Here is an 18,542-nt window from a genome sequence, read left to right on the forward strand (position 1 = left end):
AAATGGCTGCAATGAAACAAAGAGTGAAAAATTTAAAGGGGTCTGAATACTTTCCGTACCCACTGTATGTATGTATGTATGCTCTTGTATAGCCTAGTCAACATTTAGGCACCATCAACATACCTGTTTAATTTATTACAGCAAATGAATTCAGAATGTTAAGTTAGTCAGAATATGGCATATATAATATCATGAAATAATTTAGTTTAGGCTATGCCTTGTTGCCTAGACCTGCCAACAAATGCATGTTAGAAGAAAACAAAACACCCCCCACTTTTTTTTTTAGCCCAGTAGACAACTACGGGCCTCAAGCCATCTCTCTCTCTCTCTCTATCTATCTATAGAGAATAGAGGCTTTGGATACCTTACTAGGAGAGCTATTTCTTGTTCTTCACTTATTTACACTAGCTAGACTTTTATCTATAGCCAATTAAATATTCCTTTATCTTCCCTCAAGTTAATGCAGCTAAAATGAAGCAAGTAAAAGTAATTGATAACTTAATGTATTAAAATTTTTTTACTCTGTAACACTCACTGTGTGTGCGGCACATAGACTGTATATTATAGGCCTACAGTATATGGTCCGGTAACAAGTCCGGACCAAAGATTTGCGACGAGACGAGATAAATCTTGCAGCTACTTTCAACCATAGACTGTGTGTTAACATTCTATACTTGCAACTACAGACTGTATAATAAAAGTCTATGTTTGCAACACACCGGTCTGCAGCATTCTGAAAGCTGCTTCACCAGACGGTGAAGGAAGATTGATTCCACGTATTGAGTGATACAGAGTGCACTGTAAAATAATAATTGAATTATTATTTTCTTATTATTATTTGGGGGGGGGGGGGGGGGGGGGGGGGGGGGGCTTAGGAACATTTTGAGGTAGCTTCAGCCCCCCTAAAATAGGCCTAACAAGGCCCATGGTTGTAAAAATAGGCACCCTTTGTTGCAAAGCTGATTTGGGGAGGCCTACTATCCTCTTACAGGATCTAGTAAGTTGGGCTATATAGGGAGTGCTCTGGGCTGGAATAACAACCCTATGGGAATGTTGTTTGTTCTGCGGAAACCTTGAACCTCCACACATCACAAACTGATCATGTTTAAATTAACACATACATTTTTACTTTGATGGTTCAGCTGCATGTTGGAGACACTTCACAGCTTATTGAGGAAAACATAAACCAAGTCTTTGTCAAACGTTTTTCTTTATCTTGACAAGAAAGATTTAATGATTACTTCAACATTGTAAACTTGGAGACATAATGTCTCAACACTAAAGCATTGCAATCATACTGGACAGAAGTCAAACTTACCATGAATTAGTGAGTTCCTAAAAACAGGCCAGACAGAGCAGTCATGGTGTGAGGTAATAGGTTGCTGGAGGATAGCAGGCTGGTTGATGGAGTGACTGACTGATGGACTGTCTGGGCGTCTTGTTGGCAAATAGACCGGCTGTTTGGCTCGCTGGAGAGGAGGTTTTCTTCAGCACAGGGAAGAGAGGTTACTGGTCTCACCATCACTGACCGACGGACACAGAAAGGGACACGAGGACTGAGGTGAAATGTAACAACTTCCTCTCTTTGTTTCCTTATTTCCCTCAATGTCGCCTCCTAGGCTTCCTTGGATGTTGGTGAAAGGGTCATTTATGGACTTGAGAGTACAGCGAAATGAAAGTACAGCATCTGAAAAACACATATGGCAAACAGTCAAAATCACAATAGAATCAGTTTATAAGTAGAATACAGGTGCAGTAATTTATCTTTGGTGACAACAGAACGGAAATATATCTGTTAAAGCAAAAGTGCATAATGGCAAATTCTGAAGTAAGAGCATGACCTAATTTTCAATACACTACATACTGTATCACTCAACACATACATACACACATGCATAATCTACTACTGGCTCTATCACTTGATATTCATTTTTTAGCTTAAAAACTTTTGATAAGAATTTGTTTTGTGATCAGAATTGAGACTGGGCAGAACTTAAAAAAAAAGGTAAAAAATAAACTTGTCAGTTCTCTGGTGGAAGAAGTATGTAATAGCCACACCGTTTGAGGGCGTAAATGATTAGCTGGACAATCAATCGACAAAGAAATTATCTTCAACAACTTTTTGCCATCGCTTAATTGTTAAGTTATTTCTCCAGTGTTTCCTGCTTGTCAAAATGCTTTTTTGCACTTTTCTATTTTACATAATTGAAAACTAAATATATTTGGCTTTTAGCTAAGATATTTTAGATATTAAGATTTTTTATTTAAGAGTTAAGGGTCCGTGTCTACATAGCTACGGCGTAGACTTAACGCAGAAGCATAAATCACGCTTATCCTTCACTAGTGCGACAGGAGACATCCTGCACAAACCCGCCATTTTTAAATAGCCAAGTTACCATCAATGGTGACTGCAATTATTTATTCATTCAAACCAGATAATTCTTTATTTAAATGGCAGCCTGCAAAACTATGGCGTACACTACATCGTAGAATTGACAAAGTGCACACATCATTGCTGATAAAAGGATCCAGTGAGTGTTGTGTTGAAGATGTTGTCACAGCAGTTTCACACAGCGTTGCTAGGGCAATCACCTGACTATCCTGCCTACACTGAGGAGGGTACTATCTGCAGTGGAAAGCAAAATAGAGAAAAGCACCCGGTACCAAAGCGAGTTAAGACCAGTTGAGTCTGTGCCGTCATCAGTTGGATGAGCCATCGTCATCCATTTTGGCCGACTTGACTTGTTGAATCGGCCAGAGGGCAGTCGGACTCTATGAGTGCTAGCCCGAGGATTTATGACACTGCATGAATCACCATCTGTTCCCACGCTTCTGCCGTTATTCTCCACCAGAAAGCTAACGTTAGTTTAGCTAACTGCTAATTGAGCTAACAGCTTGATTCAGTCTAAAATAATGTTAACTCAAACTAAACACTGGGAAAAGCAAGCTGTAGCTGACATAACAGCTGTTATACATTTTTACGGTTAATTTCAGGATTTATTTTTAAATACTTTTAAAGTTATTACATGCTGTCTCAGCTCGACAAATAAAAATAAGAGTTAGCCGAATAAGCTGTTAGTTAAACAAATGGTAGCTTCCTTTCTTCAGTGGTCCGCAGTGGTTCACAGGATGAGTAGTTCCTTCGCTCGATAATGAAAATATACACACAGTCTTGTACCTTTGAATTCTTTTTGATTTTCTGTTTGCTTTTTCACTCAAAATTATATGTTATATGCTGGGTAGGAAATTAGCATCCAACACCAGCCAACGGCCGGTACTTTTTCAAAGTGGCGGGGGAATTGCCTTGTATACCAGCCACAGTGACTGGCTAGTCCGTGACATTGGTTTTTAAAAATGTGGAAACGTATCCCCGGTGATAAGAGGCCTGCCGTCGAGTCAGCAGTGGCAACTGTTGAGGGCAAAGTAAAGAAAAAGAAAAGGTACTTTGTGGAGAAGGGAAAAAAAAGGAAATGGTTAGCCTACTAGGTTGGGCGATGTCCCTTAAATTGGCAGTTGATCAGACATACATTCAAATGCCCTCTGTAAATAGACAGTATAATACACCATCATTACTGAGATTAAACTACAATCTGGGTAACATTTGCCCTGAATAACACATTCTAAACAGAAACATAACTCACATGAACCAATGTGCAATATTAGCTCACACATAAATAGCACCCTTGTTAATTAGCCTACTGTTGCTAACGTAAATAAATCCTACATAACATCGTCATCAGACTTACTTATTGATGCACGCGCAAAGTAGTAACCACAAAGTTGATCCAATGAGGGGATAAAGGAAAGTGTGATAGCATTTCACGATAACACATTTCCTTTTGCTCGAGAGCGCTGTGTCCAAGCCAAGGCGCAGAACGTGGCGGCGTGGCATCACGATCGTCACAACCCTATAGCCTACTGAGACAACCAGTCCATGCACTGTACTTACTGTCAAACCAACTAGTCTTCAGAGAAAGACAATAAAAGACCACAAGTCATCCAAGTCTCATATCAAGTGCGCTGCCATACAGCTGGCAAAGATGGGACCCCAGGAGCAGAGGGTGGCAATTCATTTTTTTTTAATCACTTTTTATTTACTTTTATTAATACAATATGTGTTAATTATACAAAATAATCTATTGAAGCAATTCAAAATATGCTAGTGCACTTCCTTTTATAAATTTGAATTCCGGAAACAGGTTTCTGGTAAAAAAAAATATATATTCAGGAATGAATGGGAAATTTACTTCCGGAACCTAAGGACTCTTGGAGGACGGGTGGGACTGTTGAGCTCTATATCTACACCTTACAAGCACATATGACATAAATCTCAAATATGTTGATAAGACAGCTGGTGTTGTGTGAAACCTCTCTGATTGAAGAGTCATTATGCTGAATGAGAGGAATCAGTATAGTCTCTCAGGATGTAATGGCAAAAAGTACAAAAAGTAGAGCTTCTCTCACTCAAGAGGTCAAAAACTACAACACAGCTACACTAGTAAAACAACAACTTTATTGTCAGACCAACGCGTTTGTGGCCTTCATCATCAGGGCCATCCTCCTCTGACTCAACAACACACCCATGGGAAACTGCAGTGTGGGTGCTCTCTCAGCTGTGCACGACACGAGCTCTTTCCAAGATCAGTAGAGGAATAAAAAGGTTAAAATAAGTCTCGGGAGTGGCAAAATTAACTTTAGAGTTAAGTAGGTGGATGCATGGAGTGAGCTGTCGCAGCACTGGATCTGTTGCATCTGTTTGAAGGCCTGTGCATATCTCTAGATAACAAGTAGGCAGGCTCATTGGACCCTGCTTTCTCCCTCTGTGCACTAGCTGTGTTTGGCTAGCTGCTGGACTGGGTGTTTTGCATGGTTTCTCCTGCAGCTGACCGACAGTGTCTGAGCCCAGCCGCTGCAGCTCCGACCAGCCGGGAGAGGAGATCCCTCCCAGCTGACACCACGGGCTGACAACGCGATTAGAGAGTGTCCTGCACAGTGCTGACTGTCGCACCGACATTTTTTAGAAATCAAACGCCACCCACTTTGTACTTGCTAGCTTTAGCCGACAGCCTGAGATCCGCTATCTCTCACCAGCGAGAGGAGGAGGTGGCAGCTGAGCAGCAGCTAGCGCCGTGCTAGCGTCAGCTAGCCAGTCCGTGTGGAATATTAGCGCAGAATAATCAGCATCTTACCTCTTTATGATGGGCTGTCAGTGTCTTAGGGTGATGGGTGTGAACACGCGATGTCCCGATGCTTATTTAGCGACATTTTAAAAGGGAATCCTGCAATGTAATGTCCATCGCCGCTGTTTTTATGCCATCCGCCCCACTTCAGCACCGAACGCCGCCGAGCCCCTGGATGCACTGCGCAGGCGCGCTGTCACCGCCGCTCTGTGGCTGCAGTCGGTGAGAAGATGCACTGCTGAGGCTCCACATACGGTTTATAATGCACAGGTCACATCGCATTTCTGCTGCACAACAACTGCAAAACACAAGCTACTCATTGTAAAGCGTTCCTACATTTCCGAGGCACAAATCCTTACCTATATGTTCTGTCTGAGAGAAAGAGAATCACAGTTGATATTAGAAGGCTACTATTCATAAAGAGGATGTATCCTCAGGTTATAAACCAGTTAATAACCAATTATAAAGAAAGCCTCTATAAACTCACAAACACAACCTTGTGTATTAATAGTGTATCAATAGTCACTTCAGTAATGTTTCTTCTATTTATTTTTTACAGCATTTTAGTATGTCACCTTTGTCTAATTTTATAATTTCTCTCTTCATATCTTCTTCTGTGTTGGCTATATTGTTATAGTGTGCATTCATAATTACCCTGTCATATTGTATGGTGTTGTATAACATGCACTATAATGGTCATATAATGCATTATATACAGTAGACATTTGTAGTAGTTATCTACGAGTTAGTGGACATAACCAAATCATCTGCATGATTTTGATCTGAGGTCAAGCAGCAATGCCTGTAAATGTGTTTTTCATAGCTGCAGGAATTCATACTCAAGAATTGAGGCAGCCAAATGTATATTTGAAACTCATTTTACCAATTCCTGACATGCAAATGATTGCTAATCTAAGTTGTGACTCCATACATCAGTTCTCTACTTTGTTCATTAATCTGTTTTCACAAGGTGAACCAGACCATATTCCAGACTCTTACTTTTCTGTAGCTTATACAGTTGAAGTCACATTTTTAAGAATAAATCATTATTGCTGAGAACATTTGAGTTGTAGTATCTCAGTTTTTTGTTAATTTTGAAAGTGTTTCACACATGGGCATCTACAGCGTGAGAGTTTCCACCAGTGAGCCTTATTTGTAGTGATGATTATTCAAACTATTTTCCTACCGTTAACACAGGGGGGCACCAAAACTCTGCTCTCTCTCTCTCTCTCTCTCTCTCTCTCTCTCTCTCTCTCTTTCTCTGTCTCTCTCTCTCACACACACACACACACACACACACCTATTCTAAGAAATTGAATTGCCCCTTAGGGACTAATAAAGTTATCTGAATCTGAATCTGCAAATGCGCGCGCACACACACACACACACCCACACACACACACACACACGCACACACACACCTGTTCTAATGCAGCAGTGACTAATCTTAATGCATGCAGTTCACTTGAACAAGAACATTATTACAGCTGCAGTGACAATAAGAGAATCCATCTGACACATAACGCTTTTTTTCTTGGGTGTATAAAAACGGCAATCTCCTGTTTTTTTTTCATTTTAAAAGCATTTCAGATACAGAAATGTTTAAAAAGTCACAAATTGACTAAAGTAAGCACTGCATGGAAATAATACTGGAACGAGTGTATTTCATGTATCAAATATCTATAAGTCCTCCATCTTTATGCATCTGATGAACCAGGACTCTAAAGAGGGACAATGATGAAAAGGAGGAGAGGGAAGCCAAGATGGAACATGTGTCTGTTCCCTGACCATGTTGGCTCATTAATGGGGATCTGAAGTGGCTTGGATCAACTCCTGTTTAGAGTGCTGCACTGATTTGCATGTGAAAAGGTCAATAGCAACAAAAGCATTACTCAGCTTCATCATGGCTGTCAAACATGAAGCAACGAGTTCTCTGGGAGAGAAGAAAACATCTAAGAAAACAATGCAACTGCATGTCTGTCTAAGGGAAAAGTATTTAAGTACAAACACTTCCATGCATGTGAATTCAAATACTGTGCTTGTGTATTATATAAAGATTTTGTTTATAAAAAATAATGGGTGTGCAAGCATCTGTGTGATTGTAAGGGACTTTGTTATTGTGGATGTACTGTATATGTGGGTGTTTGTTGAAGAGACAAAAAGAAGGAAATAATATTGAGGGGGCAGACAGCTTTGGAAGCGTGGCAATCCATTCAACAGTTAAGATTTATTTATTTTATTAGAACAATGCACATTAATGAACTTTTCTTCAAATGTGCCAGTGTTAGCCAGTCGGCTAATTTTCAACTCTAGTTCTAGTTACCCAGCACGCATGTCTTTATGCACCCGGAGCACCCGGAGCACCCGGTGGGAACCCATGCAAACACGGGGAGAACATGCAAACTCCACACAGACAGGCCCTGCCTGGAACAGTGATCGAACTTTGCAGTGCCATCTTGCTGTGAGGCAGAAGTGGGAATCACTGAGCCACAGTGCTTCCCATTGTTGTTGAAACATTTCAGGCTGAAGTAAAGCGGAAGATTAACCAACTGACTGACATTGATGTCCCTAGAGCTGCACTGCTGTGTGTTCCTTCAATCACACAGACCATAATACCATCTCTGCTCCAAGATTGTGTCTGTGGCGTTATCTTTCACCCTGTGGTCCTTGTGTTTTGGTGATTTATTGAGTCAAGCTCAGACAGCCTTCTGGGGCTTTTTTGCTGTTAATCTGTTTGACTGCTGTTCGTATATGCTGTATGTGTGTGACGGTCAGCGAGACACAGATAGGGGGAGGACGAAAAACAGACATGGACAGACCGCTTGTTGGTTTGAGCCTGCAGTCATACTTATGGTACCTGTCTGCTTGTCTGAAAGTCTCATGGAGGAATCATGTAGGCTGATTGTATGAAATTTACAAGACCAAAACAGGTTCAGCAAATCTTGGTGTAATTATTTTCTGTCTACTTAAACACAACTTGAATAAACACTAATTATACATACCATGTAACAGCGGTCAGGTAATTCTTCTCTTGAACAGCTCAGCATTGAGATATGAGCACGTTCTAAATTTCAACTTACACCGAAAAAACCCACTCCATGAAAAAAAAATAAGATGGCTGTTAAAGATGCAAGAGCTACCTCGCAACAAATCTGTCACATTTGAAGGCTCCTGTTCATTACTGCATTCAGTCATCACTGTAGCCCTTTTTTCACAGCGATGGATACTATAAGGCTTAATACTCTTCAGCCTGTCCACAACTGAGCTGTGGAACTGCAGTTTTTCTTACATGTAGATATTTTGAGCAAATTTAATCCATTTAACCTTGCAAGCATTGCACTCTAAATATTAATCTGCAGTACTGCAGTACTACTTGCAGTAGCTCAACAATCTTGTTCCGTCTTCTCTATTTCTGTTCTGTCTGACTCCTTACTTACCATCTCCAAATTTAGATTTCTACTTGTACTTGTACATCTATTTTATGAATTCTTAATATAATTATTCATGTGGCGTGGTTCTAAGGATTCTATTTTCAGTTGGTCCACCACTTTGGTCCAGACCTAAATATCTCAACAAAGATGGATTGCCATTCATTTTTGTGCTGACATTTCCTAAAATTAATTTGGTGAGCACCTGCTTTTTCCTGTAGTGTCACCATATGGTTGGCATTTGTGCTTTTTCTTTACAAATCCAATTTGTGCGAAGTCTTGACAAATTGGATGCCATGACATTTGGTTCAGACAATAATGTTCCTCGCAGGACAAATTATAATAACTTAGGTCATCCCTTAAATTTTCAGAAAAAAGGCAGTATTTGTCCGGTAACATTTTACAGTAAGGTACACAAAAAATGGGTAGTTCATGATAAGCGAATGATTAGTTTCTGTTTTTCAGACCTCATCCACTGATTATTCTTTTACAAAAATCTTTGGCATTTTAAGAGTTGAAGGCGTAAAAAATGAAGAAGCAGCAAGGAGAGATGCTTTACTGCCTTTGGAGCGTATGCAGCATGTTACTTCAGTGGAAACAAAGCCTGGATTTATCTGCTTCAAATACAAACACAAACCATTATTACTTTGCTCTGATGCTAAAACTGAAACATATCATGAAACTAAGTTCAAACCACACAGCAGAGCTGATGGTTAATTGATATAATCAGCAAAGAGCTTCCCAGTACATGCAGTGCTTTACTGGATAAACCCATAAGTACAGTAGGACAATTAATGGGTCTCTAAACAATGTATTGTTAAATTTAAAATAAATATGTTTTCAATCAAGTGCAATTGTACAGTCATCTGTTCAAAGACGCAGGCATACATGTCTTATGGGGCAGTTCATGGATTTTTTTACATCTTCTCAATGTTCACATGTATAGTTCCCATTCTTAAATGAAAGAAAATAAAATGATGAATAGTAACATTTGTCTACAAACACAAAGAAAACAAGTACTCATACATTTAAAAAATACAACAAAAATAAACATGTTGTGTTCACATTTAAATGAGGACAAGAGAAGTTCATGGGAATAGTTTCACAAAACCTTAAATCATCTGCTGTAAAAGTATTAAAAATAATTGGGGGCCATTTATTTCAGATTTTATTTTTACTTGTAATCTTGCAGTTATGTTTTCCATGTATTAAACATCCTCAATTTTTCCCTCCATAATGTTACTTTGGGGGGCTGCGTTGCCAGGAGACTGTGATTATCTTCTTTGCAACTAGAAGATAGACTCTCAGCAGTAATGACTAACTGTTGTCTCCTCCATCTTCTGGTTATATTCCTAATAAAAAGTAAGATGGTCCTAAGGGCAGTTTTATATCTCTATGTTTCACCCATAGACTGTATATAATAGTGGACGTACCATCTTTGAGTCTCCCATTGGTTTATGGACTGCCGTTTTGAAGCCTATAGTTTGGCCATATGGGTGTCACCATCTTGTTTTTTTGCAACTGGAGGTCGCAAATAAGCCACCAAGCCAGTGTTTTGGTTGCGATGGAGCTATTCTTAGCTAAATGCTAAAGGGGGAAAACTGCAGATTTTAACCCTTCTGAAGCGTCATGCAGCGGAGATTTACCGGCTGTTAAACACGGCAAGGCAAATCGGCAACTCTGCAAACTTTGGCAGACTTCGGCAACTAAATGTTCCAATCAACTTTGATAAAGTGAAAACACACAGTGGGAGAAGGTCAACGTTTAAGATGAAAACATGGACCCAAATACCCCAAAACAAGTTTGCAGCTATTTTAATCTACAAAGGGCCATGTATGCGCATTTCTTTTCTTTTTTAATAAGATAGATAGATTATCTATAGAAAGATAGATGATTCTTTGGGCGTTTTTAGGCCTTTATTGTCAGGACAGCTGAAGAAATGGGAGAAGGAGGGGAAATTACATGCAACAAAGGGTCGCAGGTCGGGGCTGAACCCAGGCCCGCTGCGTCAAGGAGCAAACCTCCACATATGGGTGCCTGCTCTACCAACCGAGCTATCATCCTTCTAAGCCTTTGTCATGATTGACAGTTTGGCGTGTAGCTGCGCCCCTAAAGCATCCCCTGCTTTATCATTTTAAGATAAATGTAACCATAGTTTACTAAATGACCATCACGTTATATTAAAAAAGACAATAACAATTGAGGCCATAAACTCATTGTGAAAATTTGTATTGAGGTAATAAATCCAGTGAGAAGTAGGGTCATTTTCCCATGGACATCTATAGAAATGGAGTTTTTTTTTGCAACAGGGGAGTCACCCCCTGTGCTGGAAATGAGATAGAATGCTAGTTAAGGCACTTCCGCATTGACTTAATTTTTCAGTCCTAGAAGGTTTATACATTGTATACAGTCTATGATTTTACCAAAACGTGTGTGTGTGTGTGTGTGTGTGTGTGTGTGTGTGTGTGTGTGTGTGTGTGTGTGTATGTGCATGCGTGCCAGCGTAAAGGGGTTGAGAATTGTTATGTTTTACTGCCACAGCTTTGTCAAAGTGTAAAGCAGAATTGAAATGACTCAAACAAGGGTTTTGGTAATGTGGAGAGCAGGTGCATGATTAAAGTTTGGCCCACAGGTAAATACAATTTTATCCGAGTGTTGTTGAGGTAGAATACAATACTTTTCATCCAATTTGTTTCTGAAGCACAGGGAGTTGGAAACACAGCACCTTTGGAAATTCAAACAACTTTCTGTGGAGGTTGCCCTCAGCCATTTAAAAGCTACAGCTCAAGTTCTGACTGTTTGGAAATAAATCCTTTTCTGAGTGTGCACAGTGCTGGACACATTTCTCAAAAGGTTCATGCTCTCAGTCAACACAACCATAAAAAACAGACAGTTGTGCCCAAATAGCCTGAAATGAAGTGCTGCTTTTCAGGATGGTATTGTATACATGAGTCTAAATTGAGATTGAGTCTAAATCGACTACAGAGCATATGTAAATACATGTCACCCAGTGCAACAGTGTGGTTTACTGATGTGATGATTAACAGTTTTTGTACGTCAATGGAGAATAATTACTAATACTACTGTAAGCTATATCAGGGTTTTTTTAACACATTCATGCTTGATAGTAGGATCAATTCATTGTCTTTTGTTCTTTTCATACAATTGATGGGATTTGTGGACAACAACAAAAACATACAGTATATGTGTATACAATATAGAAGACGTATTCTTCATATTGTTATAGTTTGGATAACAATAAGAGTATCAATAAATACTAGCTTACAAAATGTGTATCAATATACAGGACTACTAAAATAGACAACATTTGCAGTATGTCCTTATGTTTGAGTAATGTTTCCTAAAACCACAGAGCCCAAATGTTTTAAGAAAATACTGAGCCTAGTCAAGAAATGAGAAAGGACTGAGATTCCATCCAACTAATTTAAAGGAACGCACATTGAGTTTCAAGCTCTCCAAAACCTTCCAAAATTGATTCTCTTCAGCTGTCAGTTGTCATTCTTAGATTACAATTTTTTTTTCTGTAAAGTTGACATTTTGAAGACGGGATACTTTTTATTTGTCATTGCTATGCTACACAGCAGCAGGGTTTCAAAGAGGTCCTGAAGTTCACTTCTGCAGTTAAGCGGAACGAGTCGGCGCTCTGGATCTGTCATCTCTCATCATGTATCGGTGAAATATCAAAACCTGTGTATACACGCACTCACGCACCTACTCACACACAAACACAAAAATGTACATACTCCCTCTGTACGCCACTCGCTCTCTCTCTGAGGCTCTCTTCATTGCTGAATTGCTTATTGACATGAAGCTGTATTTAAAATTCAGCATTCATTGAGTCTCCGTGGAGTCAAATATTCACCAGCAGTTTTCCAAGTCAATAAGGCTTTCCATTTGGCTGCTCACCAAATGTAGAATGCAAACGATTGTGATAAAGGTCACATCTTTCTTCATTAAACTTTCCAGATCCAGAATATGGTAGTTTTGGTTAAATTCAGCTTGAGTATGGAAACCTGTCTTTACTCCTGAGTGAAAACAATTCAAATGAACACCAACACAACAAGATGGCCTGCCTGCTTTTACCATCATTTCCCAGAAATGTCTTAGTATCCTCCGAGGTAAATAAAACATACTTTCCAAAATCTAACATATTTTCATTCACGTCTCTGCATGACATGTTTAGTATCTCTGGAAACTCATCAACAGTTTGACATTTTGTGAAATACACTTTATTGCCATAAAAGTTAGATCAGAAGTTTGATACCACAGACGTATCTATGAAAACATATGAAGCTATACACTAATTTCCTGTGGTGCACGCAAACACAAAAATCACTTCCAGGTAGACATCAAGGCAACAAGAAAGGTTTTTCTAATTGTTGTAGTTCCTTTGCAGACAAACGGCAGTAGATTTGACTATTTTGCAATCTCTCGATTCCTGCAATATACTAGAAACTGCAGTCACTTCAGTTTTTACAGGGATTTTTTTGTCATGTTGACTATATGGATAAAGCTGTTCAAAATGATTTCCCCTGCAGCTCTCCTGTCTGAATTAATCATACCGTATCACATTCAGGGCTGGTCTTGGGAATATTTTGTGTCCTATTTGAATATCTGTTTAACCAACTCTATTTCTGCATGTACACAGAGTTTGGAGAAGTACAGTCATTTACAGTATACTTGATATACCAATTCAAAACAGAGTTTTAGAGAGTGTAGACTTGTGTGTCAAGAAACAAAGTGTATTGAGCAAATACAATAAAACACTTCTGCTAAGAGGTGAATTACACCTCAGAAAGGTCTTTTAGTCCTTTCTTATGAACAAACAGTTTTAAAACTTCAGTAAGAAAAATCCAAATAGACTTATCTGGTTTGGGAGATATAATGCTGCAAAAGAAAGTTCTGTCCATCTATAGAGCATCCTAAAATCTATTGTATTTAACTGAACAGAAGTCATGCCTCATTATCTGTAGCAGGCCTCTGAAACATGTTATCAGTTTAAAATCAATTTTTACCTCAATTTATTCATTCATCATTTACAAACATTGTCATAAAATTAAGGAAAGACAAAACTTGCTCTTGATGCTCTTACCTCACTAAAATTAACCAAATCCATCCTGTAGAAGCATTGAACAACTCAGCAGCGTTGACGTTTCCTATCAATTATAATGTATTGGAAAGGTGCCCCGAGCAGTTAGGGGTTCAGTGCCCAGGAGGTGAGCTGACACTTCTCCAGCTACCAGTCCAACACCATACTGGTCTGTATGTAGACTTGAACCAGCAACCCTCCAGCTCCCAACCCAACTCCCTACGGACTGAGCTACTGCCACCTACATGAGCCACATTGTATGAACTTTTCAGATAATTTTTAATGCACTTAATTCAACTTTTGACTAACAAATTTATCGGTCAAATATGATTAAAAAACAATTGACTTAATTGCAGCCACAGTTGTCAATACGTGATAACAGAAAAAGACAAACAAAATCCTGTGCTGGTTCTACACTTCTTTCCTTCCAACTCCCTTTATGGTCCTCGTGAGCCTCATTCAATCTCTTCCCACCCCCCACTCTAAAGCTGGGACCCATGATTCTTACACACTTGTTGATTTCCATGGCTATGCTCACAACTCACCAGATGGAGGGTAAAAAACTCCATCAAATCACTAAAGTAATTAGTCATTTCTCCACTATCCATCCCGTTTGTGGGTATACCTTTTCACTTCCTCCGTTTTTTCCATTTTTAATTCTGCCTCTCCCCAACTCTGACACTAACAATTTGCTCTGGAAATTGTCACAGGTCAAATTGGAATCAAGTTGAAATGTTTGTAATGTTTGCATCACTTCTTGCAGCATTTTCTTATATTTAGGTCAAATGCTACATCATCAACTACAGCTAATGACAGCCTATGTTGCAGCAGCAGGCTAACGTAGCTAAGTTACGTCTGTTATATTAGTGTGAGCTCTGTAGAGAAGAGAGTCTCTGGGATAGGATGGTTTGGGCTTTTGGATCATGCTAGGTTATAGCCTATGTTGTTTAGGCCATGTTGTGGAAGTTTCTGTACAGCAGGAAAGGAATTGTTTTGGAGCGTGAGACTTTGTTGAAACAAAATGAAGACAGATGTGCAACCCAGTCAATGTTTGGTCTTCGGTGAGATTTAATCATTCCCTGCAGAGAATAACCAAGTGACAACAGTTTTCACAGCATATACAGCAGTAACAGCGTGACAACTTGAGGCATTAAAACAGTAGCATCCCCCATCTTATATCCTGTTTTCCCTAGAGAAGAAAATGCTGTGCTTTGGAAAACACGTCCAATCTCATCCAAACAATCTTACCAGAAAGCAAAGTTGGAGCCTTTTACGTTTCTGCACCTGTCTCTCATGCCTCAACGTTTTTTTACTAGTCTTATCTTACCTGAACAAAAAAAACATTTCTTTGGATGTCTTGGGCTATGGTCCTGACCCTGAACCTGCTTTGATAATTGTAGCACTGAACAAATATCTCCTTCAGACTCCATGGCCTTGTCCTTGGAGGAAAAATGCAGAGACCTACAGTGTCTCTCCTTCAAGGAGGACACAGGGAAGGGATTTTAAAAGTCATACAACCTGAAAAGTATTGGGAAAATGACATGCATATTATACAATATACAAAATCATGAGTTACAAACAGATGTGACGTTAGTGAAAGTTGCGTTATTTAATAAACCAATTGGGACATTAATGATAAATTAACATCCAAATTGGTTAATGTAATAAGCTCTATAAGAGCTGCAACGTTGGAGAGCTGGATCAAAATTGGCAGCAGGCCAGCTGTGAAAGAAGCATTTGATAAAGTCATCCAACCATCCTACATTGTTCTTTTAATGTGAAGTAAGCTTTTTTAGCATAAGAAATTTCTTTAAGTTGGGTAGCAATAACTCATTAAAACAAATGTGTCATTTAAAAAAAATTCACAGTAAATTGTGTGTATGCTGTTTATAGCATTATGAATTGGTTATTTTATGCATGTCAAAAGTTTCAGTTCACAGAGCATTTGGGAACCTGGGGATTGAGTAAAATACTTTTAGCTGCAGTCATGTTGTATTGTTCTGTATTATTTATGGTGCCAAATCATAACAGTTATCTCAACCAGAATCATTGAGTGCAGCCACAGTCTGAAGGTCAAGTGACAGCACTGGCAGGTTTCAGTTTTTTAGCAGTGGAAAAGTACAGTATACTTGTGGCAGTGCGAGCGGCCTAGGACACTTGAGACAATTTCCTTCACGCCCCTTGGGATAGGCCCAAGACCTTTAAAGCCCACAGATCGGTTTATCTGAAATTAGAGGTCAGAGACAATAATGGATTTATAAAATACACAATTTTATTTTCTATGTTCCAAATGTTATTTTCTAAAATAGCAGGATTATATTATATAAAAGGAAGCACAATATGGATATTAAGAGAGTAATGCACCATTCAAAACAACAAACCAGCATGCATAATTATAGAACGAATATAAAACAAGGAGAACAAAACCAAACCCACATGCAATATACACTCAGTTAAGAATATTTACAAGTCCATTGTGAGACATGCAGCTCACCGAGGCACCCAACGCCAGCAGCCTAGGTGCTCATTTATCCACGTAAGGACGTTTTCAAAAGATGAAAAACGTCTTTACCACTCCGTAGCAGACTGACCACCTCTGGCAGTGGCAAAAAACACGCCAGCCCAGACACGTCTCCACACCCAACAGGAGAAGACAGAAACAGAGCGAGTCTACACACAGGCTTAAAAAGAGCCCCCACCTGCTCCCAATCAAAGGGGATGAGCCACAAGTGTGCTGGTGCGCACTCACGTGCACAGGTAAGAGGGAGGGGAAAACCTCATCCTGTCAAATACTGTTTAAGTTAATTTAGATTTTTAGATTCTACAATTATACTCAAGATGAGGCCTAACCCAAGACTCCAGACCAGAGATTGCAGCATCACTCAATAAATCAGACAGCTGCATAATGAGGTTGGTGAGTGTTCCTATAAAAGGGCCATGTCAGTAAAAGCGTGATAAGGAAAAGAAATGGCAGATGCTGCGGCCAATAGCATATTTAACTTAAAGGTACACTAGGTGGTAGAACTTCTTCCGAATAATAATGTTTCCTTTAGAGACATCTCCACCGTTGAAGGTTGAACGGGGTGGGGGGAGTGCCTTTTTCTAGATCAGAGCAATAGCCCCTCCAAATGTCTGTGCACGTCCCTCAGTGAACCACAACTCAGCTTTGAAATCATTTTTCTATCTTTTTAAATCCCTGGAATTTAAATATTTCCCCTTAATGACAAGTAATTTCATCCACATAGCAAGCTATCTGGTGGGGATTCAGCTTTGCAGATCTTGAACACTTTTGCAGTAACACACAAGTTACACTCCCTTTGCTGTCGTCTCTGCTCAACTGTTACCTCAGCAAGTCTCCGTGAAAAGCGTCTCCACTCTTTAATTAAAAAGCCTAATTAAAACCAGAGGGATGATCTTCCTCTGAGTCTCGTCTGCCCACTCGGGGCAGAGAGAGGGAGGAGGGATGCAGCCATGAGACATCTCTCATGGCAAGGCTGTCGGCAGAGTAGAACAGAACGATGTTCCTCCACTGGGAGTCTGAGCCAAGGAGGGCCCGAGTCGATAGCTGACTGTCTCTGTATTCATTGTAAAAAAAATTTCCTAACAATCTAATTAAGTACTTCATGTGGGAAACATCTCCTGCAAAAGAATGAGTAAATCATGCTCAGAAGCCAGCTGCAGACCCTCGTCCCAGCTCAGTTGTCACATAGGATTAGTCAACCTGGATTCCAGAAGAATATGTGTTCTGCATCTACAATGTTGTCATGTAAAGTTTCTTATTTCCTTATTCTGCTTTCTAGTGAAACAGAGAAGAAAAAAAAGTTGAATCTCAGATAAAAGAAAAACACATCATGGGAAAGTCTGTCAGCAAAAGAAGTATCAAACTGCCTCAATGGTACTGCCAGGTTTTACGTACACATAGCCTACACCCCACATAATCCCCACATAACACCTTCTCCTGATTTTTCTGCACTGATGGTTCTGACATTTCACTTCACTCAGCTCACATTTTGCATATGTCCCTCTGAAAATATGACCACTGGTGCTTTTTTTTTGATCACCTCGGATTTACAGAATTTAATTGAAATAATGACATAAAAACAATGGACTGGGATTGCCTCCATACCCCTCACACAATAACAATAACAATAACCTACGTTTCTTCACTGATGCGCATGCGTGGCCGGACCGGCTATCAAAACAAAAAACAGATAAGCTTGGATTACACACACAGAGGGAGTGAGACTTCTCTGCTCAGGATGCTAATACTCCACTATATTTTCACATATCTATCCACATCTGAATGTTGAAGACAGCCCCTTTAATTACCACGAAAGCAATTTAAAGTTAAAAGTCTTGTCGGGATATTTTAAAATCTATCCTGGCGCAAAGCAGGTTATTGCCAGGATGTTATTGCCGCCATTTCTTTCAGGAATGATAGAGTTGTGTTGCTGGAAGTGTCATCCTGTGTATTCACAAATAATTCTTCAGGGATAGCGATGAAAATCTCCTGCACGTAGCAGAAGCAAAGACAGCGCTTATTATTATTTGTGCGTGTGTGTGTGTGTGTGTGTGTGTGTGTGTCTATTAATCAATAAAATCAGTCAGCTTCCTTTGAGACTTATTACCCTCATCTCAGCAGCATAGGTGATTAGTAGAGACTGCATGAAGCTACTTCCTGGAACAGATTCAATCTGTTTGCATGTGTGTGTTTTTATATCCACTGAAAGGGGCTCTTTTTTGTCTGTGTAGGGACAACATTGTTGAATGTGCCAGGAAAACACTATTATCAGGGATGCAAAACCTTTGAATTGAAAATGGTCA

General features: G+C 39.6%; 1 protein-coding gene across 3 annotated transcripts in view; it reads right to left on the bottom strand.

Annotated features, from left to right (window-relative positions):
- The window catches only part of rgs17 (regulator of G protein signaling 17), a 22,710-nt gene extending 17,334 nt beyond the window's left edge, over window positions 1-5,376 (bottom strand). The window contains exons 1-2 of one of the 3 annotated variants that reach the window (XM_034897600.1): window positions 5,190-5,376; window positions 1,319-1,687 (exon numbers count right to left, since the gene is read on the bottom strand). In XM_034897600.1, coding sequence (XP_034753491.1) covers window positions 1,319-1,321 — 3 coding nt within the window. In that variant the 5' untranslated portion in view covers window positions 1,322-1,687; window positions 5,190-5,376. The remainder of the gene's footprint in view (window positions 1-1,318; window positions 1,688-5,189) is intronic. The other 2 variants (XM_034897601.1, XM_034897602.1) reach the window with 2 other exon arrangements.
- Between the last annotated feature and the right edge of the window lie 13,166 nt (window positions 5,377-18,542).

The sequence above is a fragment of the Etheostoma cragini genome, chromosome 17, assembly GCF_013103735.1.
Source record: "Etheostoma cragini isolate CJK2018 chromosome 17, CSU_Ecrag_1.0, whole genome shotgun sequence".
NCBI lineage: Eukaryota > Metazoa > Chordata > Actinopteri > Perciformes > Percidae > Etheostoma > Etheostoma cragini.